Source organism: Galeopterus variegatus, unplaced genomic scaffold (genome assembly GCF_000696425.1).
Source record: "Galeopterus variegatus unplaced genomic scaffold, G_variegatus-3.0.2 Scaffold1648, whole genome shotgun sequence".
NCBI classification, from domain to species: domain Eukaryota; kingdom Metazoa; phylum Chordata; class Mammalia; order Dermoptera; family Cynocephalidae; genus Galeopterus; species Galeopterus variegatus.
This window is the reverse complement of record NW_007727759.1, coordinates 330,243-357,600: the sequence shown is the minus strand read 5'-3', so window position 1 is coordinate 357,600 and position 27,358 is coordinate 330,243. Positions and strand designations below refer to the sequence as shown.

The 27,358-nt window shown below is 46.7% G+C and overlaps 2 protein-coding genes across 4 annotated transcripts in view; both read left to right on the top strand.

Annotated features, from left to right (window-relative positions):
• Window positions 1–4,794: 4,794 nt before the first annotated feature.
• TMEM39B (transmembrane protein 39B) lies at window positions 4,795–22,652 on the top strand. 3 transcript variants are annotated; one of them, XM_008578240.1, is made up of 9 exons: window positions 4,795–4,945; window positions 6,641–6,767; window positions 7,288–7,507; window positions 8,084–8,167; window positions 8,472–8,626; window positions 15,865–16,201; window positions 17,582–17,769; window positions 20,803–20,923; window positions 22,204–22,652. In XM_008578240.1, the coding sequence occupies exons 1-9, from the start codon at window positions 4,942–4,944 to the stop codon at window positions 22,444–22,446; spliced, it is 1,479 nt and encodes a 492-aa protein (XP_008576462.1). In that variant the 5' UTR covers window positions 4,795–4,941; the 3' UTR covers window positions 22,447–22,652. The 3 variants fall into 3 exon arrangements, with proteins under 3 accessions (XP_008576462.1, XP_008576463.1, XP_008576464.1); XM_008578241.1 differs by having other exon boundaries at window positions 4,902–4,945; window positions 21,853–22,296; XM_008578242.1 differs by lacking the exon at window positions 20,803–20,923 and having other exon boundaries at window positions 4,902–4,945; window positions 22,204–22,375.
• Window positions 22,653–27,073: 4,421 nt separating this feature from the next.
• KPNA6 (karyopherin alpha 6 (importin alpha 7)) overlaps window positions 27,074–27,358 on the top strand; it is a 59,780-nt gene continuing 59,495 nt past the window's right edge. Inside the window, exon 1 of the mRNA XM_008578238.1 lies at window positions 27,074–27,164. Within this exon, the coding sequence (XP_008576460.1) occupies window positions 27,161–27,164 (4 nt within the window). The 5' untranslated portion in view covers window positions 27,074–27,160. The remainder of the gene's footprint in view (window positions 27,165–27,358) is intronic.

The window sequence follows — 27,358 nt, the reverse complement described above, 5'->3', positions numbered from 1 at the left end:
GATAGGCCGTTTATAAACTGGATGCCGGGGGCTGAGCCCGTGGTGCACTCGGGAGTGCAGCCAGTCTCAAAAAAAAAGGACAAAAATAAATAAATAAATAAAATAAAAAATAAACTGGATGCCGGTAGCATGGCTCAGTCCAAGTCCAAAGGCCTCAGAACCAGGGAAGCTGATGGTGTTCTTGGTGTAAGTTCTGGAACCCAAAAGCTGAAGAGTCTCAAGCTCTGACGTCCACAGACAGGAGAGAAGAGTGTATCCCAGCTCCAATGGATCGAGAGAGAGAGCTTCACCTCTTTCCTCTGTCTTTTCTCTCCAGACCCCAAGTGGATTGGATGGTTCCCACCCACACTGAGGGTGGGTCTTTCCCACCCAGGCCACTCAGACTCTCACACTAATCTCTACTGGAAACACCCTCATGGACACCCCTGAAAAGATTGCTTTACCAGGTTTCTCAGCATTCCTTCATCTAACCAAGTTGACATCTAGAATTAACCTTCACAAGTCCACCCCTTGTCAACTTGGTGTCCATTCTGTCTCCTTAAATCACACTTAACTGTCAAATGGTACAATAACATAATAGTTTCACCTAACATGATACGTTATCCTGCGTACAACCGGAAACACATTAATCCCTTTCCAAGAAGAAAAAGGTAAGGTCCTTAAATGATATTTACCCTTCTCCCAATAGCCCATAACTTAAAATTGCAAATACTATGAAGTAAGGTTAACAACATTTATTTTTTTTATTTTTATTTATTTATTTATTTATTTAAAAGATGACCGGTAAGGGGATCTTAACCCTTGACTTGGTGCTGTCAGCACCACGCTCACCCCGTGAGCTAACCGGCCTTGGTGTTATCAGCACCGCCCTCTCCCGAGTGAGCCACGGGCCGGCCCAAGGTTAACAACATTTAAATGCTGGTATAAAGTCAGTAAGTCTCATGGTACATGATAGGGAACAAGAGGAACAAAGACAAAGATAATTGCTTAATATGTGTACAGTATATATACATAGAGACATATTCTTAACACAGCAGGGAGAACAATTACAATCCTCGTTTCTGTAACTGGTCACGTGGTCAAAGGTGGTATTTATAACTTCCTTCTACTACTCATTCTGTATTCCCTTTGCCTTCAGCGAGCACCTCAGTGGGTCATGGTTCTCTACCTGGTGGAGTGACCCAAACCTTTATCCCTGAAGAGTCTGGGCCATTTGTAGTCTTGCCTGGATTTGATTGTTGTAATTTTCTTTCTTTTTTTTAAAGATGACCAGTAAGGGGATCTTAACACTTGGCTTGGTGTTGTCAGCACCACGCTCAGCCAGTGAGCGAACCAGTCATCCCTATATAGGATCCGAACCTGTGGCCTTGGTGTTATCAGCACCACACTCTCCCGAGTGAGCCACGGGCCGGCCCCTGTAATTTTCCATTGACCTTAATCACAGGGCATAGTAGTACTAAGAGACCTCCTAATGGAGCTCCTGTATTCCAGATATAATCTTCCTTACCTCCATTGTGAAGTAGTAGTCCAACTTCCCCTTGGTAGTCTGGGTCAATCACCCCAGCCAACACAGTAACTCCTTTCTTTTTTTTTTTTGTCTCTTTTTTCGTGTCCAGCAACGGATCGCAACCCTCAGTGTCGTGCCCGCACCGGACCGGGACCGGCAACGGGATCGCAACCCTCGGTGTCACGCCCGCACCACGCTCAGCCAGTGAGCGGGAACCAGTCTCCACATGGGATCCGAACCCTCGGCGGGAGCGCCACCGCGCTCCCAAGCGGCGCACTCTCCAGTGCGCCACCTGGCCGGCCCAGTAACTCCTTTCTTAGCCTGTTGATTCAGAGGCATGAGGAGCCCAAAGTGGCCAGGTGGCAGCCTTAACTTCTAGTTCAATGGGATCATTTCTGTGTGTCCTGATGGAAGCATTCCTCCCTCTGGAACCAAGACCTCTAGACCAGCCGAGCATAAAGTTGCAGGGACAGGAAGCAAAAACTTTGCTAATGGGTCCCTAAGGGTAATGGTTAGTGGTGCCGCTTGGCCCCTGCCCCCCCTGTGCCAGATCTCTTCCTGGGCCCCCAGACTTTTCCATACGTATTTTGGAATCTGGGTATAGGTTCCCAAGCCTTCCCAGCTCTGGCATTCTGTGAGCCTGCAGACCTAACACCACATGGATGCCACCAAGACTTCTGGTTTGTATTTTCCAAAGCTGCAGGTCCAGCCACACCTGGGGCCAATTTAGCCACAGCTGGAGCAGCCAAAGCAGCTGGGGTACTGGTGCTGGAAGCAGCTTCTCAAGGTGGCCCTGGGCAGCTAGCCCATGGAGGGTGCCTTAGGTCTGTTCCCCAAGACCATTCTGTCTCCCTAGGCCTTTGGATCTGAAATGGAAGGGTTGGCTTCAGAGCCTTCTGCAATGCCTTCAGGGCCTTTTTCTCCTTCTCTTGATAATCCCTTTCCTTTGTACTAATCTTCTTAGCTAATGGTCTCTGGGCTGCACCATTGCATGCTCTCTGCTTTTCTACCACATGGCCATGCTCCAAATTTTCCAAATCTTTATGCTCTGCTCCTTTCTTAAATTCTGGCTTTACATCATGCCTTTTCTGCCATGACCGGTAAGGGGATCTTAACCCTTGACTTGGTGTTGTCAGCACCACACTCACCCAGTGAGCAAACCGGCCATCCCTATATGGGATCCGAACCCATGGCCTTGGTGTTATCAGCACCACACTCTCCCGAGTGAGCCACAGGCCGACCCCAAGTTCTTTGCCTGTTCATAACAAGGGTAATCTTTGCCCCAGTTTCTGAAAAACTGCTTCTTATTTCTATCCGAGACCTCCTTAGAATGGTCTTTACAGTCCATATATCAATAAGCACTCTGGTCACCACCATTTAAACAATCTCTAAAACATTCCAAAGTTTCCCTGGTTTTCTTGTCTTCTAAACTCCCACCAGCAGCTAGGCTTTTTCTAGCCTGTTTCTCCAAATTCCTCCAGCCTCTCCTGAACACCCAGTTCCAACGTTTCCACATTTTCAAGTATTCGTTATAAGCAACCACCCCACTCCTGGTACCAATTTTCTGTTTTAGTCTGTCTTGTGTTGCTATAACAGAATACCTGAGACTGGGTGACTTATAAAGGAAAGAGGTTTATTTGGCTTATGATTCTGGGACAGCCAGCATCTGGCATGGGCCTCAGGCTGCTTCTACTCATGGTGGAAAGTGGCAGGCTGCTGGTGGGTATGAGCAGATCACATGGCGAGAGGAAGCAAGAGAGAGAAGCAAGAGGTGCCAGGGTCCTATAAACATAAGCCCTCGCGGGAACTAATAGAGCAAGAATTCACTCATTAATCCCCCCTCCCCCAGGGAGAGCATTAATCCATTCATGAGGGATCCGCCCCCATAACTCAATCAGTTTCCAACACTGCTGCATTGGGGATCAAATTTCCACATGAGTTTTGGAGGGGACAACACTCCAAACTCCATCATCCTAGAATAGCTCCCCGTTTCTTTCAGAGTAGAAGCCATACAACCCTATATGATTCATCCCTTCACATGTCCTACTCTCATATCTAGTCCACCTAAACCACACTTTAATTCTTAAGTACACCAGACATCCTTGCACCTGAGGGCTCTTGCTTTAACTATTTCCTCTGCCTGGAATGCCCCCTTTCTCCCGATATCTGCATGATGAGCTCACTCATTTCCTTCATGTGCTTGCTCAAATCACCTCAGTGAAGCCTACTCTGCCTGCCCTATTTAAAATTGCAAACCTCAGGCTGGCTGGTTAGCTCATTTGGTTAAAACATGGGGTTGTAACACCAAGGACAAAGCTTCAGATGTCCACACTGGCCAACAGCCAAAAAAAAAAAAAAAAATGGAAAACCTCTCACCCCCCTTTACTTTTTTCCCTCCACACCAATCATTCCATTCCAACATACTACAAAATCTACTAATTTTGTTTATGTCTATCTCCTCCCACTTCACTGTAAGCTCTGAGAATATTAATTAAATATCCAATTCATTCAATTAATTGAATATTGATGTCTGTTATGTGACAAACACTGTGCTGAGCAATGGAGCTACAAAGTGATTAACACTGCTCGTAACATTTGTGAGGGAAGAAATCATAATAACTAGTAGTTATAGGTCACATAATGAATGCTTCCTCCGTGTTAAGTGCTTGCCAAACATAATAAGGACAATGGTTAACATTGATTAAAACAGACTATATGCATTATCTCATTTAATCCTCACCAAGACCTATAAGGTGAATATTACCAAGCTCATTGCAAAGAGTAAGAAACAAGATTTCAAGGCTTGGAAATAGCAGAGTAAGGATTTGAACTAAGATGGTGGCAGTGAGAACAGAGTAGGGTCAAAAGAAATATTTAGGGCTTAGAGTCGGCAAGACTAGGTCAAAGATTGTGTGTGGGAGTGAGGGAAAGGAGGAAATGACTCCTAGGTTTTGACTGGGGTGGACCAAAGTGCAATAAACCCAAAGGGAAAGATGAAAGCCCAATTTGGTACACGTTGAGCTTGAGGTGCCCGTGGGCCACTCATGGATACAGTCCATCTCGGTATGGAGCAGACAGGCGGTTCCGGCCTCTCCCTCGGGCCCGAAGAGATGCTGAGAGAAGGCCCACACGGATGAACAAGAGGTGGGTTCTCCTCAGTCTTGGGTTTCCTCAGCAGCAGCAGCTGCAGGAAGGGCGTGGAGGACCGCAAGACAAAGAGCGCGCAGGCACCGTCTTTGTTCTGGCGGCCCCTTTAAGAAGCGCGCTCCCAGCTTCTAGCCCGCCTTGTATGCAAATATAGCAGCGAGGCGGGAGCGCGCGGCTGATACCCGGGGACGGGGCTGCGGCGGTTAGTCCTCTCCCGGCCGCCGTCGGCTCCGACATATTGCCCGCAGGAGCTGCGGCGGCGGAGCGGAGAGCGCCGGGGGGAGGAGATGGGTGAGCACAGCGGGTCAGCTTCGGCCTGGGAACGAGCTGGCGCGGGGGTTGGGATGGCCAAGCTGCTAATTGCTGCCCCACGCGGACAGGATCCCGGCGAGGGGAGGGGGAGGGGATGTGGGCGCAGACCGGACCCGCCCCCTCCTATCCTTTTGCGGGGTGGGGCCTCTTGTGGGGGCGGGACATCAGGTTGGTGGGCGGGGCTTCTAAAATAAAGGCTTGTCGGGGCTTGGGCTTTGGTGAGGGCTTGCTCGTCAGGGCTAGAAGTGGGAGCGGGAGTTGCTGGTGGGCGTGGCCTTCGTGCTAAGGGCGGGGCTTCTGGGCTGTTGGCACTTGTGCGGGGGCGAACTTTCTGGGCTGTAGGGGCTTGTACTGGGGAGCGGGAGAGATCTTTCAGACTAAGGGATCCCTTTCTGGAGGGGGCTTCTGGGCTGAGAAGGCTTTTATTGGCTTGTGGGCGGGGTGTCTGGGTTGACAGTTGTGTGTAGGCGGAGCTGAGGGGCCGAGGGGCCTAGGGGCCTTATGTGGGTGCAGAGCTTCTAAAGAGAGGAGAGTAGATGTGGGCAGAGCTTGTAGGCTGAGGGTGTTTGTGTGGGGCTTTCTAAACCAAGTATAATAGTGTATGAACAGAGCTTCTGGTCTGGGGGTTTGAGGGCAGAGCTCCCAGAGGGCAGAGCTCCCAGCCAAGAACTTTTTGGAGATGTGCAGGAGAAGCTTCAGAGCTGAAGAGCTAAGGCATGGGGGTAGTGTGAGGGGAGACTGCTGTGTTACCATGAGGAAATAGGAACAGGTTATAACTTTGATGAGGTGCTTAGGAGCCTTGTACAGGACCCTTGTGCAGGGTGTTGCCTGGGAACTTGGGCTAGACTGCTAAGCCTAGGTTCTGGGTCCATAACCACAGCCGTCTCCCAAAGGCTACATCCTTGATCCAGTCCTCAGGCCCTGGTTCCTACCCATGAGGTACCAGGATGCCCACTGAGCTGGATCTCAGGGCCCTGGAGGAAAAAGCTATCTCAAAGGTGCCCAAAATTGTAAGCATCCAGAAACTTGTGTCCGAATGGGGCCCAGTGCATACTGGAGCTGAGAGCACAGGACCCAGAGCCCAACACTGTCTATGACACAGTGTAAGCTCGGTTTCCTAATCTGTGCAAAACTTACTTTGCTGGGCTCATTTACTCATCAACATATATTTGCTGGGCATTGTAGTGGAGGAATGGGATACAGCAGTGAAAAAGACAGATGAGGCTACTGACCTTACATTTTAGTGGGAGAGACAGACAATAAGGATGTTTACAAATCATTTCAGAGAGTGAATTGTGGTGGAAAAAAATATATACGTAGGATAGACAGTGATGGGGGCAGCTACTTAAAAACTTCAAAAATGGCAGTCAGGGAAGGGCTTTCCAGACAGAGGATACAGCAAGTGCAAGAGGTAGCAACAAGGTTGGCTTGCGGAGGAGAGAAAGGCCAAGATGGCTAGAGCATGAGGTGAGGGTGGGGGTGGGGGTGGGAGCGGGGATGAGGCAGAGAGTGGTGAGAGATGAGGTTTGAAGGGGTGGGTAGGGGCAAGATCATAGGCCTCTGTGAGAATTAAATCATAAATGAGACGTCAGGAAACCGGTAGCCGGTATCATTGCTGTTATCTTTGATATATGCCCTCTGGCTTGAGGATCTATTTTATGTTGAGCCCCACAGGAGGACGAAGAGGTCCCAACAGGACATCTTACTGTCGAAATCCGCTCTGTGAGCCTGGATCCTCAGGGGGCTCTGGTGGCGGCCACACTTCTAGTGCATCGGTGACCAGTGTCCGTTCCCGCACCAGGTAAACGACCTCTCTGTCTCTTGTCCCTCACTGTGGGCTCACAGGGACAGTGTGGACACGGCACTGCCTTACTGGGTTCTAAGATGTGATATCCTAGATCCCAGTTGGGGGGTTAGAGGGGAGTGGGCAGCAGAAAAGATCCACAGGGAGCTCAGTTGAGGGTGGTCACTTGACCAGTGGGACATGGTAGAATAAACCCAGAGGCCTGGATTCCAACTACAGTTCTGCTCCTGATTTGCTGGTGGCTTGGACAAGTTGCCTCCCCTCTCTGGGCCTCCCTTTCCTCATCTGCAGAATGGACCTAATAATTCTTTCCTCCTAGTGGGTATTGGAATACCTGAATAAGGTTAGGGAGAGGAAAAGTCTTTGTCAGCTCATTTGTCTGAGAGGCAGGATTAGGAGGACTGTGTCCTTGCCATGAGCTGATTTTCTGATCTTACCCCACAATCCTGTGCCCCAGAAGCCTTTCCTGGTAAGGTTCTGAAGTCGGCTGCTGTTGTTGTTCCCTCCCCACCCCCAGGAGCAGTTCTGGGACGGGCCTCTCCAGCCCCCCACTGGCCACCCAGACGGTTGTGCCTCTACAGCACTGCAAGATCCCCGAGCTGCCAGTGCAGGCCAGCATTCTGTTTGAGTTGCAGCTCTTCTTCTGCCAGCTCATAGCCCTCTTTGTCCACTACATCAACATCTACAAGACAGTGTGGTGGTATCCGCCCTCCCACCCGCCCTCCCACACCTCCCTGGTAGGTGCCCAGCCAGGGCCAGCTGTTTGTGTATGTGTGTATGATGTTTGGTTTGAGTTTAGTGTAGCTTTCCAAGCACTACTATGCACTTTGCTCTGTGCTAGGCATGGGAAGTATAGAAGAAACAGGAAACTGATGATTCCTGAACACCCCTAGTGTGCTTAGTATCACACTGGGCATGGTAAGGGTTTCAGAGTTGAATCTGACACAGATTTTGCCTTAAGGAGCTCAGTCTTAAGTCCTGTAGGAGAGAGGAGCCACAGGGATACATGAGTGTTTCAAGGGGTGGAAAGAGCTCTGTGCAGAACAAGAGGTGCAGGGACAGGGGTGTGGGAGATCAGAGCAAGAGGGCTTTCATACCGCTCTCTTATCCTCAGGGACTGTCCCACTTCCCTTTTCTGGGTCCTGTTCTACTCCTCTAGGTAGTTTCTTGTCCTGACTCACTTGGAGGCCTGTGAAAGTCAGAGAATGGGGACAGTCTCTGTGGAAAGGACCAGGCAGGGGGAGGTGGGTATGAGAAAAGCCTGTGTATGGGCAAGGGGCCCACATGACCCCCAGGCCTCTGCCCCCTGACAGAACTTCCACCTGATCGACTTCAACTTGCTGATGGTGACCACCATCGTTCTGGGCCGTCGCTTCATTGGGTCCATCGTGAAGGAGGTGATTGGGTCCTAGAAGCTGGCCAGGGACTTTGGGACTCCCCTTTTCTCCTGGGGGTGCCAAGGAGATATGCCCAGCCCTTCAACCCTGAGGTATTTCCTTGGGGCTCCCTATGGAAGAACACATCCCATCAGCTCTGAGTTTACTGGGCATCAAAGAAAAGGATTCGCCTTGCTAGGTTCTGCCCAGTCTGCTATGCCACCTTTCCCTGGGTGGGATCACAGGCCATGTTGGGTGGGATTTGGGTACAGCCCTTGTGGCCTCCATCCAAGGCCCCATGCCATCCTATCTCGTCCTGACTCAGGCTTCTCAGAGGGGGAAGGTCTCCCTCTTTCGCTCCATCCTGCTGTTCCTCACCCGCTTCACCGTTCTCACGGCAACAGGCTGGAGTCTGTGCCGATCCCTCATCCACCTCTTCAGGACCTACTCCTTCCTGAACCTCCTGTTCCTCTGCTATCCGTGAGTACCCCTCACTTCACCCCTCACTGCCTAGCACCTGGCCCCTGACCTCTGCCCTGAGTGTGGCTTGGTCACCAGGCCTCCATATCTGGAAGACTGGAGGCAGGCAGCAGCAGTATCCTCTCACATTGTCTGATGCCATCCCCCTGGGATCAGGATGATTAGCCTTCTTTTGTGAAAGAAACCAAGGGGTGTAATTTACACAAGCTCCCACTGAGGGGAGGTTGGAATGGGACTTAGATCTGCATGTATATGCCAAAGGAATGTTCCCGAGGGGGAACGCACAGGCTTTGTCTCCCTCTCTTTTCCTTTCCTCTCTCTGGTCTCTTCTCTTTATCTGTGTATCTCAGTATTTGTGTAATCTCTGGGTTTCTCCCCCGGTCTGTGTGCTGGTAAGCTCCTGCATGTCTTCGTGTCTCTGTGTGGGTGTCTGTTCATGAAGCGTGTGTGTGTGTGTCTGCACATGCATGTGTGCATATCTCTCTTTGTGTCCGTTTTGCTCACTCATTCCCTCCATCTCACCAGAACCCAGATTGTTAAGGATGGATATAGTATCTGGGAAGAGCCCACAGACTGCCCTTTTCTGGTCTATAATTGGGGAGGGCTTTAGTGAGGTTTCCAATCTGGCTGCTCCTGGGGCAGGCTCTTGGTTGCCTGGGCATTGACAGTCATTTCCCAACCCTGGGCTTTCTGGTTTATGAACTTCTTCAGCTTGGGCCAACCTGGTCCCTAGGAAGCTTCAGAACTGGAACCTCTTCCCTCTCTACCCTGAATAACCAAAAAGAGATTGGCATGGGAGCCCCAACACACTTGTTTCAATTATATCTAGTCTTTAATTGTAAGAGGGACACGTCTTTTTATTTTTTAAAAAAAGATGACCGGTAAGGGGATCTTAACCCTTGACTTGGTGTTGTCAGCACCATGCTCACCCGATAAGCTAACCGGCCATCCCTATATGGGATCCGAACCCGGGGCCTTGGTGTTATCAGCACCACACTCCCCTGAGTGAGTCACGGGCCGGCCCAACACGTCTTATAAAAACATAAAACTTTATAGAAGTTTTTAACCTAGAAAATGAAAGACCCACATCATCTATCACCTGGAAATCATTATTTGCAGTATATTCTTCCAAATTTTTTTCTATGCAAGTACATACACATAGTTTCATGTAAACAAAAATGGGATTATACTATGCATGATGTCATAATTTACTGCATTTTTCACATAATCATAACTTGGATATTTTTCCGTGGCAATACATGTGGGTCTGCCCCATTTTTTTTTTAATGGTCTCATAGTATTCCATTGTATAGAATTTTCAAAATTTGTTTTGTCTTCTGTTGGTGGACTTTTGAGTTCTTCCTAGCTTTTCTTGCAACAATGAGGCTGGGAACATTCTTTTGCATACATCTTTGCATGCTTGTCCAGTATTTCTATACAACAAATTCCCAAGGTATGTCCATTTACATTTTTTTTTTTTTTTTAAAGATGACTGGTAAGGGGATCTTAACCCTGGGTTTGGTGTTGTCAGTACCACGCTTAGCCAGTGAGCAAACTGGCCATCCCTATATAGGATCCAAACTTGTGGCGTTGGTGTTAACAGCACCGCACTCTCCCGAGTGAGCCACGGGCCGGTCCTCCATTTACATTTTTAGTAGATATTAACAAATTGCCCTTCAAAGAGTTAACTGGTTAAAACTGTCAATAGTTGCCTTAATTTGACGCTTTATGATTACTACCTGGTGAGTCTACTCTCATCGGATACAGACATCATCCAGTGTCCATATTTTGTTTTATTTTTTATTATTAATTTAAAAAATTTATTGACATGATAAAGTACATTGTAAAAAATCAAATCCAGTACTGTTAAAACGCTTATAATGCAAAGTAGCCTGCAACTCTACCCTCCGGATTTTCAGTCCCACCTTTCAAAAGCAATCTCTTTCACTTTTTGGTTTAAAGTGGTTGTTGAGTTACCTCTATAATTCTAGGATCCTTATGCCTTTGTTTATTCCTTTAAAAAAATTATGTATTGCAGCCCTGGGAGCGCAGCAGCGCTCCCGCCGCGGGTTCGGATCCTATATAGGGATGACCGGTGCGCTCACAGTGCTCACTGGCTGAGTGCGGTGCGGCCGGTCTCAAAAAGGACAAAAATAAATAAATAAATAAATAAAATAAAATAAATAAATTATGTATTGATTTTATAATTGGATAACAGTTTCACATAGTTAAAACTCAAAAGGCATAAAAGAGTATAGAGGGAAAAAGTCCCCCCTTGACTTCTGCCTCCTATCTACCAAATTTCCCTTCCAAGACATAATTACCAATGTTACTGGTTTCTTTCATATCCTGGAAATAAATGTTCTATCCATATACAAGCATACCACACATACACACGCATGTGCACACACATTGCTTCTCTACAATGGCAGATGATGATTTAGCTCATCCTCCCATTCCTGTTCCCAGTATTTGATAGCTATCATTATTTTTAGTTTTCTGTTGGTCATCTTTGTCAGTATTGTAAGTATGCCTGTATTTTTTATTCCATCAACAACAGTCAGTATCTTGAATCCCTTTTATGTAACAAGAATATTAGGAACCCCTACCCATTCAAGCTTGACATTCACATTTTCCTATATAACCACATTTTAAGTCTTCTATTCTTTGTCTAAGGCTAATTCTAAAAATTAAAAATCAATAAGTAGCCTTGATATACTTATGTGTATAAAAATATCATTCAGTGCAGGGCCCGGTAGCGTGCATAGAAGACATTCCTTCTCTATACTTACTAAGTTACAGTCTTGGGCTTCTTAAAAAAGAATGTTCCTAGTATCAAGGTCAAATGTTTTCTTTTTTCTTACTTTCCATCAATTGCTTAAAATCATGTCACATTTTGGTTTGCTCCATATTTATATTGTAACTTTCTTATACAGCATTTTATCTTTCTTGGATTTTCTTTTTTTTTTTTTTTTAAAGATGACCGGTAAGGGGATCTTAACCCTTGACTTGGTGTTGTCAGCACCACGCTCAGCCAGTGAGCAAACCGGCCATCCCTATATGGGATCTGAACCCGGGGCCTTAGTGTTATCAGCACTGCACTCTCCCGAGTGAGGCACGGGCCGGCCCATTTTTCTTGGATTTTCTAATTGCCTTTCTTTTTTCTTGTTGACAAAAGAATGATGGGCCTTCAGTATATCCTCAAGTTTATCCAGCCTCTCAATCATGCTACCTGTTGCCTGGAGTCCATTCCCCCCCTCCCCAGAGACATCCCTCCTGAAGCCCTTCATCCTCCTGCTCCAGTCTGGAGTGGTTGCTCTTTAGGCCTGCTGTACAGCTCTCAGCCTGGGACTTCCCTTCGCTGCCCTCCTGGGTTGGATCCACTGTTTCCTGGATCCCATGTCTTCCTCTTTCTTGGTTTTCTCCCTTATTTTGCTGGAGTGCATTATCAGGTAATTTCCTTAATAATGGGTACATGGGAGGTATATACATTCTGAGTCCTTACATGTCTAAAAATGTCTTTGTTCTGTCCTCATACTTGATTGATGGTTTGGCTGAACGTAGATTTCTAAGTTCAAATTCATATTCTCTTAGAATTTTGAAGATATTGTTCCATTTTCTCTAACACCCCGTGTTGCTAGTGAGAAGTCTAATGCCTGTTTGACTCCAATTCCTTTGTAGATGATGTGTTTTTTCTTTTCTCTAAGCTTTTAGGAACATTCTATTTATCCTTTGATTATTTGAAACTTCATGAGGATGTGTCTGGTGTAGAACTTTTGTCATTCATCCTATCAGTACTCTAGGACATTTTTAACCTGGAGATTTGGGTACTTCTTCAGCTCAGAGAAATTTTCCTCTATTATTCCTTTAATAATATCTTTCTCTCCATTTTTTCTATTCTCTCTGGGACTTCATTTTATCAGATGGTAGACCTCATGGATTGGTCATCTGTTTCTCCTGTATTCATATTTTCCCTCATACTTTCTATTTCCCTCCCTCCCTCCTTCTCTCTCTCTCTTCCTTTCTGTCTCTCTTTGCTTTACCTTCAGAGAGATTTCCTCAACTTTATCTTTAGCTTTTTTATTGAGCTTTTTTCAGCAATCATATTTTTCATCTGTAAGGCCTCTTTCTTGTTTTCTGATTGTTTCTTTTTTCATAGCATATTGCTCTTGTTTTTAAAATCTATGTTCCCTCAATTTGTCTTTACATTGGGGTCAGTTTTTCTGTTTCATGCTGCCCTTTTCCAAGTATAGTTGGTTTCTTTGGTTGTCTATATTTAAGAATGAAATGGATCCCCAAACCGGCTGGCTGCCAAACAAACAAACAAAAAGAGTGAATGAAGGACTGAGTAGCAGTAGTGCATTTTCATTCCCTCTGCCATTGTTTAAGTGAGAGGAGGATTAACTGGGAGTTCTAAGTGCATGGCAGGGCACACTAGCTGGCTTTGCTTTAACATGAGTGAATGAGGCGCAGGTTGTTAGGCTGGGACCCCCATAGGCCAAGAAGGGGGTGAGTTTGTTGCTCTAAGATGCCCCCATTAGAGACTTCAGTTCTTCTCAAACTGTTTATTCAGTTTCTTTGGAGAAGAATCCTTCAGGGTGGGTTGTGTGAGGTGAGTAGGGGAATAAAGAGGACTGACTCTTACAAATAAATACAGATCTTTGTTTAGTCCCATTTGTTCAGCCCTGCTTCTTGCTTCTACCCTCTATCAGATGTGCCCATTTCAAGCCAGAGTCTTTCTCGGGTCACTCTGGGCAGATAAGGTCCCATTCCCAGTGCAGTCCTCTCATGGCATATTCTAGACCTGTGCCATCCAGTTTAATAGCCACTAGTCACCTGTGGTTATTGAGCACTTGAAATAGACTAGTCTGGATTGAGATGTGTTCTAAGTGTTCTGAAGACTTAGTACAAAAAAGAAAGAAAGAAAAATATCTTATTAATAAATACTCATTAAATGTTGAAATGATAATATTTTGCATGTACTGGGTTAAGTAAAATAGAATATTAACATTAGTTCCATCTCTTTTTTTTTTGGTGTGGCCACTACAAAATCTTAAATTATATATATGACTCTCATTATATATCTATTGGAAAGCATTGCTCTAGACAGTGGCTTCCTGTCTATCTGTCAGCATGTCTCCATCTGCTTTCTAAATTTGTCAACCTCATTTGTGTACTTTTGACCCCCAGATCCCCCCCCCTTTTTTTTTTTCTGACATGAATTTATTTTCTACTTTTATATTGTCATGTATCAGGTGGGTGGGAGGGGAGGGAATCTACCGTTCTTGCTTGCAAATCTGCTTCTAATTTCTGGCCTATCAGCAGTCACTTACTGTCACCAAATAATTTAGTTGATCACAGGACTTATCTACAGTCCTTTTTAGGGCAAGGCCAGGGAGATTTTTTTTTTTTTTTTTTTAAAGATGACCGGTAAGGGGATCTTAACCCTTGACTTGGTGTTGTCAGCACCACGCTCAGCCAGTGAGCAAACCGGCCATCCCTATATGGGATCCGAACCCGGGGCCTTGGTGTTATCAGCACCGCACTCTCCCGAGTGAGCCACGGGCCGGCCCCCAGGGAGATTCTTAAGTACTTGCCTTTAAGTTTGAGTCTGAGTACCTGGTATCTTCACATAGGCACTCCGACCCCTTCATTCTTACAAAGTGTCCTGAAGAGTGTTTTGGAAATCCCATTTATCTTCTTTCATATCTCCACAGAATTACTGGCTTCTTTCTTTTCTAAACAAAATTATATTGAACTTGTACTCTAGATCAGGCACTATGCTGGGGGTTGTTGCAAGGACTAAAAGAGAGTATTTATGAAAACACTAGCATAATGCTTGGCTGAAAGTAGAAGATCTATACAAGCCATGTAATATAGAGCAAATTAAGGAAACTGAGGCTCATAGAGGTTAAATAATTTGCCCTAAATCACAGAGCTAGTAAGTGGCAGAGCTGGAATTTTATTCCAGGCCTATTTGACCCCAAAGGTTATGCTCTTGTTCACAATTCTCTAAGTTATCTGACTCGACTTTACCATAAAAAGGATGATAGCACCAGAAAACAAAAACCTAAAGAGGCTTGAGTTACTTGCCCAGGGTCACTCAGATATCCCTTCCTGGGACTCCATAAAAAAGGAAAAGAAAAAATTGTCGATAAGAAATGTAGCATTAGAGCACAGCTTTATAACCACAACCCAAGGTCATGGGTTCAGATCCCTGTACCAGCCAACTGCAAGAAAAAAAAAAAAAAAAAGAAATGTAGCGTTGTCATTGGCCCTAACTCGTTGAGGCTGCCCTTTTGGGTCTGTGTAATTCTGGGGACCTGGGGAAATTGAGAGGCCCCAAGCTGAAAAAAAGAGAATACTTGTTAATAGCACCCATTGTGATGTGTCATGTACTGTGCTCAGCACTTACCTTCTTTTTATAATTTCTCTTCCAGGCTATGGGTCTGTCTAGTTTTCTCCTCATACAATACCAGCCACAAACTCAAAGAAACGCTTGATTAATTAGCTCTATCCTTGCCTTAAAGGTGCTTCTCAGGGGAAGGGATTTGTACTGTCCAGGGGCCCATTTCAGTGCATAGCAAATAATAGGCACACAATAATATTTGTTCCTGAACTGCCCTCCTCTGCAGACTAAAGAGCTGCCTGTCATATATGTGGTTTGTTTAATATCTGTCTTGATCTTTAGTACCAGACAGTTTTGGCTTTGAGCCCTGGCTTTAGTACTTCCTTACTAATTGTGTAACCTTTAGGAATTTAATTCACCTCTCTGAGCCACAGCTTCCTCAGCCCAAAGGGGAATAAAATAACAGTATCTTATATTAAAATATGTCAAAATACAGTGTTCTTATGAGAAAAAAGAAGAGGATGCATATAAAGCATTTGGTACAGTGCCTGGAACATAGTCTGTGCCCAGTGAACATGGGCTGTTGTGATTATTGTTATTCATCACTAGGCTATGAGAGCAGGGACTTGTCTCTTGCTTCCTACTCTATCCCGAGTGCTCAGTAGTCCTACTGTAGCCCCAGTGCTTGGCACACACTTAATGCTAATACATGTTTTGAATGACTAACCATCAGGTGGGAGGATGGATTAAAGGAAGGATGGGTAAGTTCTTCCCTCTGAGCAGCCAGGAGAGCTGAGGCCCAGGGAGGAAAGAAGATTCCCGTCAGTGGCTAAGGTTTGGGATCCTGGCCCCTGGGCAGGCCTGCCCTCACCACCGTCTTCCCCAGCAGGTTTGGGATGTACATTCCGTTCCTGCAGCTGAACTGTGATCTCCGCAAGACGAACCTCTTCAGCCACATGGCCTCCATGGGGCCCCGGGAGGCAGTCAGCGGATTGGCGAGGAGCCGGGACTACCTGCTGACACTGCGGGAGACATGGAAGCAGCACACACGACAGCTGTATGGCCCAGATGCCATGCCCACCCATGCCTGCTGCCTTTCACCCAGCCTCATCCGCAGCGAGGTGGAGTTCCTCAAGATGGACTTCAACTGGCGCATGAAGGAAGTGCTTGTCAGCTCTATGCTGAGTGCATATTATGTGGCCTTTGTGCCTGTCTGGTTTGTGAAGGTATGTAGCTCAACCCAGGGAGGGAAAGGGCCTGGAGGGGACCTGACCTTGCTGCCTCCCCCATGTGAGCCTTCCTTCTTGTGTAAATAACTCTGCTGTTTTTGATGGGATTTCTCATCTGTTCTCCTCTTGAGAGCTGGAGTGACTACTGTTTGAGAGTGCAGAGATGGGCTGGCCGGTTAGCTCAATTGGTTAGAGCGCAGCCTTGTAACACCAAGGTCAAGGATTCATTCAGTTCCTCGTACAGGCCAGCCACCAAAAGAAAAAAAGAGTACAGAGAGCAAAGCTCACTGAAAGGGAGTGACTTGCATAAGGTAACCCACCCAATGAGGGAGACATGGCATTGTTATTTATAATACTTGACAACAAAGAGCAGTGACTTTGTATTTCAGTGGCTGTTTTTTTTTGTTTGTTTGTTTTTTAAAAAGATGACCAGTAAGGGGATCTTAACCCTTGACTTGGTGTTGTCAGCACCACGCTCACCCAGTGAGCGAACCGGCCATCCCTATATGGGATCCGAACCCAGGGCCTTGGTGTTATCAGCACCGCACTCTCCTGAGTGAGCCACAGGCCGGCCCTCAGTGGCTGTTTTGATACAGGTATGTCATAATGTCCTGCTTTTTCATTAAGTAGGGAAGCCAGGATTAATCCAGATCTGAGTAACCCCAAAATCTCTCTCTCTTGCTTATACAGCCTCAGCTGTAGTAGGCCTGAAATATTTCTTTAGGATGGACTGCACTAAATGATTTGAGGTTGAGAGGATTTAAGGCCTGTTGTGTACCTACAACATGCTAGGAGATTTCATGTGTATTATAATCCTCCTACCCCATACTGGGAAGCCGCCAGAAACAAAAACAAAAACAAAAAAATAATCCTCCGGGAGGGAGGTTGGCAATGGGCCACAATAATCAACCACATTGTATATCGACAAAATAAAATTTTAAAAATAAATAAATAAAATAAATAAGTAAATAAGTAAATAATCCTCCTAATGCCTCTCAGAGGTGGTTGGTTGGTGCACTTATTCTCATTTAATAGATGAGGGAACTAAAGCACAGGCAAATTAAATGACTTGCCCAAGTTTACATAGTTAATGAGCAACAGAGCTAAGATTTGAATTTAGGTCTGTTGGACCCCAGAGCTTGTGCTCTGGCTCAGAGTGGAGGGACACTGGGAGTAATTTTTCTTTGTAGAAAACTGACGAGTGGGCACCGGGTTTAAGCCTTCTTTGTTAGGTGTTTGAGTCTTGGTTTCAAGCCACCATGAGGTCTCCCCAGTACTATCCTAACCTCCAAGCAGTTAGAATCAGGGAAGGGAGAGGGAGCAAGGCCATTACCAGCATTCAGACCTCACCCACCTCCCACCTCCTGCTGCCCCCAGAACACACATTACTATGACAAGCGTTGGTCCTGCGAGCTCTTCCTGCTGGTGTCCATCAGCACCTCTGTGATCCTCATGCAGCACCTGCTGCCTGCCAGTTACTGCGACCTGCTGCACAAGGCTGCTGCCCATCTGGGATGCTGGCAGAAGGTGGACCCAGCGCTGTGCTCCAACGTGCTGCAGCACCCGTGAGTCGCCCTACTTTGCTCTGCCCAACCTCAGCCCTCCTGGTCATTGTCTGGAGTCACATGCCCACTTGCTCATTAACTTATTCATTCAGTCAGCAAACAGTTATTGAGTATGTCTCATATAGGTCCAAGTCCAGTGTGTTGCTGTGGTGGGGCCCAAGACAGACATGTTCCATGTCCTTGGGTGACTTGCAGTGTACTGGACATGGGAGGGGAACAGGTGGTATATTCATGTACTGATTGACTTTCTCATTCACTTATTTATTTATTCACTCACTGACTAACTTGCTCATGCTTTCATTCATTCATTGCTTCACTCTTCTCTTACCTGCTCACTCATCCACTCAATCATTAGGTCACCTACTCTTTCAGCAGACATTTACTTCTACCTAATCCATACTAGGCCTGGTGCAGTGTATCAAGCAGAGCTTGAACTTTCACCTGTAGGGCAAAGGGAGACAGAGGATTTTGAACAATGGATGGACCCATTCCAAGGTGTGCTTTTGAGACATCATCTGTGTTAGCTCATGGTAAACCCTGTCAGGGTAGGAGGGTCCACTGGGGGGAAATGACAGATGAGATCCTTAACGAGTTCAGTCTGGTTGGGGAGATAGCTGTTTACACAAATAGTTAGGGTGAGTGGGGCATAAGAGATCTAAATGCAAGATGGCACTGCACCCAGAGCAGAGGAAGGAGTTACGCTATTCAGGAACCCTGAGGAGCTGGGTTGTCCTCTCCTCAGCCTGGCTCATCCTTCTTGGATGCCTAGTATTTCTATGGCCCTTCTCAAAGTACTTTTCACCCCAGGTTATACTAATTTTCCTGCCTATACTCCCCCATTAGAATGGAAGCTCCTCAAGGCCAGGACCAAATTCGAATCACTTTCTGAGTCTTGGGCCCAGGACAAGGCCTGGCAGAAAGAAGGCCCCTAGGACAGGTTTGTAGAAGTAGGCCCACCAAGGAGCAGAGATGCAAAGGGAGGCCACAGACGCCAAACCTCCTGGTGTTGGCCCTCCTTGCCAGTTAGTGTCCCTTTCAAGCTCTGTCCAGGAGATCCAGAAAAGGGACTGGGCTTTGCTGAATGGGCCCAAAGGGGGCTTGACTTAGCCTCAGGCTCTGAGAGGAGGGAGGAGTAGAAAAGCGGAATATAGCTGAATATGAGGATAAACATGTCCACAGCTCCATGGTCTTTAGATGAGATCCAGGCTCCTTCTCCTTCACTTGGCTTCCCAGCTGATGAAGTGGATCGTGCCAGCCTTTTCTGCTTCATCTCTTACCATGTCCCAACTCATATTCTGCTCTAGCCAGACCAGACTTCTTTGCGTTCTCATGTGCTTCTTGTCTGCATCCAGGCTTTTGCACATGATGTATCTTTTGCTTGGAATGTCCTTTCCATCCTTCTTTTCCTAGTTAACTTCTAATCATCCTTTAGCACTTATGCTTCCTCCAGGAACACTTTCCTGACCACCCAGAATGGGTTCAGTTCCCCTCCCTTGTATGGGGTCCCTCCCTTCAGTGCCCCATAATGCCGTGATCATTGCACTTAATGGTTTCTGATGGGTTTGCTTAGTTACTTGCCTGTCATTCCAGGACTAAAAGCTCCTGGAGGTCAGGGCCGTTGCCTGTCTAGCCCTCAGCTGTCTCCTCACCCCCAGCAGAATGTCTGGCTTATAATAGGTACACTGCAAATTTTGGGGGTTTTGTGTATAGTCTTTTTTTTTTAAGATAAAAAATTTACATTTACATGCAGTGAAATATACAAATCTTAAAGTATACAATTCTTTGAGTTTTGATAAAGGCATATACACCCATGTAACCTACTGCCATCAAGATATAGAACATTTCCAACCCCTCAGAAAATTTCCTCATGGCCCTTCCCAGTCGCCCCTTTCCCCCAAGACAGTTACCTTTCCACTTTCTTTCATTATAGGTTAGTTTTGCCTATTCTAGAACTTCATATAAATGAAATCATACAGTAGTTACTTGTGTCCAGCTTCTTTCATTTAGCACATTGTCTGTGAGGTTCATCCATGTTGTTTTATAAGATGATAACTACTTTGTAAGTGAGTGAATCAATGAGGCAGGAGCCAGGATTGAGGAGCGGGCTGCTTGCAGGCTGTGATTCTCAGTCTTCTGGCCCAGGACCCTTGGGGTTCCTGGGAGATCTCACCTCACAGGATATTGGAAGAAAGTTCACTGGTCCCGCCATCTCATTCACATTCTTTCTGGGGCCTTTCTGTGCCAGGCCTTGTGGCATGTTCTCAGGACAGAGGAATGAGTTGAACATCATTCCCTGTACCTAAAGGGCTCTTAGCCTAGTGTGGGATACAGACAGGGAAATAGATAAATGACAAACATTGGGTAATGTGGACCAGTAATAGGAGATGCAGGGAACAGTTAATGGCTACTGAACTCTTGGGAGCTTGAGAAAGGCTTTCTGGGGGAGCCCAGGTTTTGAAGGATGATGAAGAGCTTACCAGAGGGATAAGGCATCATGAAGAGCCGTGCAATTGGAAGGAGCACCTTATGCAGAGACGTGAAGCAGTACAGTGTGCTGGAGGAACTGGAAGCAGTTCCGAGGGGCTTGAGCATGAGCTATGTGGTGGGAATTGTGGGAAGCCACCCAGGACCTCAGAGACCATGCCAAATCCTTGGTGCTTTGGTCCCAAGGGCACTGGAAAGCCTTTATAGGGTTATTTTATATTACAAAGACCACTCAGGCAGCTGTGTGATGGATTGGGGAGGCTAAAGGTGAGAACAGATGAAATAAATGTACCCAGAGAGGAAAAATGGGGTTTTTTTGACAGTCCCTCAATAATCAGTGTTAGTCTTTTGACTCCCAGTGCAGTGAAGTTCTCCTGGTTCTTATCACATTTTACAGAGGAGGCAACTGAGACCCAGAAAAGGAAGGTCACTGTGTCTAAGTGATAGAGATGGGAATAGAGCCCTGATAATCACCCCATGTCCAATCTTCTGGTACCCCCTTTCATGGGTGAGCTGGGGATAAGGGGCACTGTTGGGCTATGTCTCCAGGTGGACTGAAGAATGCATGTGGCCACAGGGTGTGCTGGTGAAGCACAGCAAGAACGTCTACAAAGCAGTGGGCCACTACAACGTGGCCATCCCCTCTGACGTCTCCCACTTCCGATTCCACGTGAGTCTCCTCCCCTGAGAGGGAGGGTTGGGCCCTGATTTAGAGGTTGGGAGGTGATGTCATAGCAAGGGAAAGCTATTTTCAGTATTTCCCAAATCCAAAGGAAGACAGTGCACACATGCAGAACAAGGACAGCCATACAAATTATCACTTTATAACTGCTCTCACTTGGTAACAGACCTTTCAAAACTTTGGGTGGAGGGGGAGAAGATGATACAATAAAAAAGGGGTTCTTGGTGGTGAAAATAATAGCTATCATCATACCTCATTGTGCACCAGGCACGGCACTAAGCACGTCCCATGCACCCTCCCATTCAGTCTCCCCCAGAACTTTGTGTGTGAGAGAAATGCCAGGGCTCTCCCTGTTTCAGATACCGAAATTAGCTTAGAGAGCTTAACTCATTCAAGGGTGCCTTATTGTGAAACTTGGGAACTAATGGTAAACTCCTTCTCTTCCTGCTTAACCTGATCTAGCTCCTAAGGGACCCCCTTGGGCTCTAAGGAACACAGTTTGAGAAGTCACTGATCTGGGCTATCTTCATTTCACAGTCAAGAAACCTGAGGCCCAGAAAGGGAAGGGTCTTGCCCAAAGTCTTGCAGCCTGTCAAGGGCAGAGCTGAGCCTGGCATCCTGGTGTCTTGGACTCCCATTTCCTGCCACTTTCCCTCCCATCCTGTAAGCAGCTCTTGAGGTTTAGGTACCTTGGCCCCTGGAGAACCTAGATCACTAGACATTGAGCACTCTTTGAATGATTAGAAAATTTTTATTCTACCTTGCCATGAAATGCCAGGTAAGAGTGAGGTGTGGCTATGTGCCCTGGAAGCTTCCAGCATAGCTCAAACTGCTGTAACATGAAGTAGCAGGTAACTCAGGCTGTAGAGTCTATAATAACTTTTCATGCCTGTGTCATAAGATTCTAATTTGTTCAGGCCCAACAACAATACCCTGGAGGATGACATGTAAAAAGGTGTTGATTTTACACCAGAAAAGAGTTTGAGAGAGAAGCAAGACCTCTCAAGAAAGGCTTACTGGAGGAGGTAGAAGTTGAACAGGATCTTAAATGACTTATACGGGAAGCAGCACTCCTGTCAGGAGGAACACCACAAGCAAAGGCAGATGAGTTGGCAGAGTCCATGCCCACCCTACAAAGTCTTCCTCTCCACTCAAGTCTGCATGGGGCCCCGAAAGCTTGTCCCCTTCACTGGCCCACCCAGAACCCCCATCCAAGAGGCAGATTTTTGGAGCATACCTTCATTCCATGTCTATCCTTTCCTGGGCAGTTCTTTTTCAGCAAACCCCTGCGGATCCTCAACATTCTCCTGTTGTTGGAGGGCGCTGTCATTATCTACCAGCTGTACTCCTTAATGTCCTCCGAAAAGTGGCACCAGACCATCTCATTGGCCCTCATCCTCTTCAGCAACTACTATGCCTTCTTCAAGCTGCTGCGAGACCGACTGGTATTGGGCAAGGCCTATTCGTACTCAGCCAGCCCTCAGAGAGACCTGGACCACCGGTTCTCCTGAGCCCCAGGGTGATCCCAGGGACAGCATCCAGGCTTCAGTCAGGGACTTCCTGGCAAGAGGCTGTTGGGGAGGGATGGCTGGGAAAAAAAAAAAAAAAAAAAAAAAAAATCCACCAGAGCTTTGTATTTTTGTTACATACTGTTTCTTTCTTTGATAATTGATGTGATGAGGGGAAAAAAAATGTCCTATTTTTATACTCCCAACAAGCCTTGTGTCCTGTGGTTCTTTCCCTTCTTGCCTATCAGGCAGAGAGCAGAGGTGTGGGATTCTGGTCTGGGAAGCACCACATGTGGCTTCTGGGTCCTCTGTGGGCTCTGCCTTCACCAATGGAGAGAAAAGGAGGCACCGAAGGCCGTGGTAGCAGTGATAGCTGCTGCTAACTGAATGCTCACTGTGCTAGGTGCTGCTCTCTGAGTATTTCAGTCCTTGCCTTTTATTTTTTTTTTTTTTTAAAGATGACCAGTAAGGGGATCTCAACCCTTGACTTGGTGTTGTCAGCACCACGCTCAGCCAGTGAGCGAACCGGCCATCCCTATGTGGGATCCGAACCCGGGGCCTTGGTGTTATCAGCACCGCACTCTACCGAGTGAGCCACGGGCCGGCCCCAGTCCTTGAACCCGGGCCCTTGGTGTTATCAGCACCGCACTCTACCGAGTGAGCCACGGGCCGGCCCCAGTCCTTTCCTTAATCTGACTTTTATGACATACCTAGGAGGTAGGTGCTGTCATTCCTATAGATAAAGAACTGGAGCTCAGAGAGCTACAGTGACTTGCCCATGGTAACACAACTAGGAAGTGGTAGAGCTGGGCCTAAATAAAAACCTGAAAAAAAACCCAAGAAACTGAAAAATAGACACTACAGTAGTCCCTCCTTATCCATGGTTTTGCTTTCCATAGTTTCAGTTACTCATAGTACAGTATAGTAAGATATTTTGAGACCACATTCACATAACTTTTATTACAGTATATTGTTATAATTGTTCTATTTTATTATTGTTAATCTCTTAGTGTGCCTAATGTATAAATTAAAATTTTTCGTATGTATGTATAGCAAAAACATAGTCTATATAGGGTTTGGTATTATCTGTGGTTTCAGGCATCCATTGGAGGTCTTGAAAAAAAACCTCCCGCGGATAAGGGGGAAGTACTGAACTATCCCAGCAGAATGTGATGTCTTGATTCTCTCAGCATGTGGTCTCTGACACCCTGTTCTGTGTCAGGTACTGTGGTAGATGGTGAGGATGCCAAGACACAGAAATAAGCAATGCTACCCTGGGATGAACATAGCAGTTATAAGATATAAAGTAGCACAGGGAAAAGAATGTTTACTGCTCTTTGGGCTTCTTGGAGGGAATGTCTGAGTTGTATTAGCCACTTCCTAGGTGGACAAGATGGGGAAAGGCATTTTAGTGAGAGAAAGGGGCATGTGAAATAGCACATAGATCTGCATACCAGCCAGCCACCAAAAAAAAAAAAAACCACCTAGATCTGGAACATCCTGGTGTGTTTTGGGGAGGGTAGACAATTTGGTTCTTAGAGCAGGAAAGATAAAAGAGAGTGGGGTGGAGGCTGGAAAGGTCAGCAGAGGCTGGATCAGGGAGGACCAATGGCTCTAGGATAGTGACAGTGTATGATCAGGGTGGAAACAAACAGCTGCTTGGATAGTCACTTGGCTCTTATGGGCATAGGATGGAGGGCTCAGCCTGGAAGGAGAAGAGGTGCAGACAGTCACAGCCATTCTCATCTATTCAGCCCATGTTCCCTGAGCCTTTCTTGGCCACAGGGTATGCAGATAAGGTGACAGTGGTATGCAGGGTATGCAGATATGGGAGACAGACACCTCAACAAATGTTTTTGGTGCCTATGTTGAGGCAAGCACTGTGCTAGACACTGGGACAGTTACAAAGATGAGAAAGATACTGTCCCTTCCATAGAGAACAGGGAGAGATGGACACACCTTGTAAGCAAATGAGGATGTGAGCTGCTAAGGAAAACGAGCATCCAGGGCACTATGGAAGCAAGGAGGACAGATAGCTTGACTGTCTGGAAAGACAGGCTTCTCTTTTTTTTTTTTTTTTTTTTTTTTTTTTAAGATGACCGGTAAGGGGATCTCAACCCTTGACTTGGTGTTGTCAGCACCACGCTCAGCCAGTGAGCGAACCGGCCATCCCTATGTGGGATCCGAACCCGGGGCCTTGGTGTTATCAGCACCGCACTCTCCCGAGTGAGCCACGGGCCGGCCCAAGACAGGCTTCTCTAAAGAGGTGATGGTTTAGTTAGGTCTTGAAAGTGAGCAGCAGTTCACTGCATGGTCAAGTGGGGAAGAGAGGACACTGCATTCCAAGCAGAGAGAATAGCACATGCGAAGGCACAAGCGAAGATGGGAACATATTTGGGGAAAAGTAGTTCCCCAAATATGGTTGGAGCCTGGGTTGCCTGGTGGCGAGTGGCCCAAGAAGCTGGTAATAATAGCCAGATTGAAATGTTCGGGCACTAGCTAAGGGCAGGCAGTAGCAAATTGCAGAGGATTGACACCATAAGTTCTCCACTTTTAAGGAAATTGGTGGGAGGAGGAGAACCTGGAGACAGGAGGCTACTGAGGAGGCAGGCAAAATAGACCAGGAGAGAGCGGCATTGGCAGTAGGAAGGGAAATGTAGTGCTCCCTTTCCTAACCTGGAGTCCTAGAGTTTTCTTTTGAGTTGTTTCTCTTAATGTGCCAGGAATGTAACTAGAGTTGGCAATCTGTTGTGACAGGCCCTGGGGACCAGATACCAGGTCCCTCATTCCGCTTCCAAAAACAGGTCCCTGTTGGGACAAGTGACTTGAAGACATAGCCTGGCTCTGTGTGTTGATGTGGGGGACAGAAGGACTGGTATGTTATTGTTTTAGTCTGTTTTGTGTTGCTATAACAGAAATACCTGAGACTGGGTAATTTATAAAGAAAAGAGGTTTATTTGGCTTACGATTCTGGGATAGCTGCATCTGGCATGGGCCTCAGGCTGCTTCTACTCGTGGCAGAAAGTGGCAGGCAGCAGGCGGGTACAAGCAGATCACATGGCAAGAGGGAGCAAGAGAGAGAGAGAAGGTGCCAGGGACATTTTAAGCAACAAGCTCTCGCGGGAACTAATCGAGTGAGAACTCACTTATTAATTCCCCCTCCCCCAGGGAGAGCATTAATCCATTCATGAGGGATCCTCCCCCATGACTCAATCAGTTTCCAACACTGCCACATTAGAGATTAAATTTCCACATGAGTTTTGGAGGGGGGCCTCAGGCTGCTTCTACTCATGGCAGAAAGTGGCAGGCAGCAGGCGGGTACAAGCAGATCACATGGCAAGAGGGAGCAAGAGAGAGAGAGAAGGTGCCAGGGACATTTTAAGCAACAAGCTCTCGCGGGAACTAATCGAGTGAGAACTCACTTATTAATTCCCCCTCCCCCAGGGAGAGCATTAATCCATTCATGAGGGATCCTCCCCCATGACTCAATCAGTTTCCAACACTGCCACATTAGAGATTAAATTTCCACATGAGTTTTGGAGGGGACAACACATCCAAACTCCATCAGTTATTATTCAAAAAAGGGAGGCCTAGGGCCGGGCCATGGCTCACTTGGGAGACTGTGGTGCTTATAACACCAAGGCCATGGGTTCGGATTCTATATAAGGATGGCCGGTTTGCTCACTGGCTGAGTGTGGTGCTGACAACACCAAGCCAAGGGTTAAGATCCCCTTACTGGACATCTTTTTAAAAATAAAATAAAAAAGGGAGGCCTAATGTGTACCAGCCATAAATTCCATGATTCAAAAGGCACGTGCACACTAAATTTCCTCATCTCTAAAAAGGGAGATCATACCCCTTGCTCTGCATAACCCACTGTCCTGTTCATTTGTTTGTTTATTCATTCAACAACTATTTACAGAGTACGTACCATGGGGCCAGATACTGTTCTAGGTGTAGTGAACAATACAGAACTGAAGGCTGCCCTCAAGGAGCTTGCAGTGAGGATTAAGAAAATAACGATCGGTAAATTGTTCTGTCAACTATACTGCACCCGGTCTCATTGTTTTTCTATTTCTTATCTCCCAATAAGATTACAGTTTCAACTAGGGCTACCTGTGGTACGTCCAGTCAGAAAATCTGGGTTTATGGGGGCTGGCCTAGCTCTGGGTGTTATAACACCAAGGTCAAGGGTTCAGATCCCCACAGGCCAGCCACCAAAACAAACTTCGGTTTAGTCTTGACTTTTTCCTTTCTTTATAGTCTTGAGTAAGTCACTTCCTCTCTCCAGATGATTCCTTATTCATATTCAGTTCAGGGTCTACGGTTGCCTTTGACTATGAAAGGAAAGGATAAGTTTATCACAGAAAAATTTTCTGGGGGAGAAGACCTCAGTATAAAGAACTAGTATCAGAAACAGCTAAGAAGTCCTAGTCATGCTTCAAACTTATCTTTAGTACAGATCTCTCCCAGTCTCCCTCAAGCCACTCCTTTTGGTATTCCATCCCTATTCCCCCACCTTTCGTAGCTGCGGTCTCTTTAAGTGAGCGCCGTGGTGTAACCTAGGTGGTGTGGCCAAGAGCGTGTTTCGTCCCAGGGCTGTTAAGTAGTTTGTCCGTTTCGGGGTTCCGTCCTGCATATCCGCCATATTGTCTGCTGAAGCTGCCGCTGAAGCTGCCGCTGCTGCCGCCGCCAAGTCTAAGCGAGCGGAGCCGCGATGGGTGAGTAGGGATACCAGGCAGTTGGGTACTCGGGCTGAGCCAGTCTCGGGGCTTGGGATCTGAAAAGAGCCTGTTTCTAGTCTGCGGAAGATATCAGAAGCTCCTCCAGAAAGGTCTGAGAGGAGAAGCCAGGCCGGGTGTGCCCAAGCCAGTTTGGGGCCGGGCTAGGGCCCGCGCCCTGAGCAGTCCTCGAG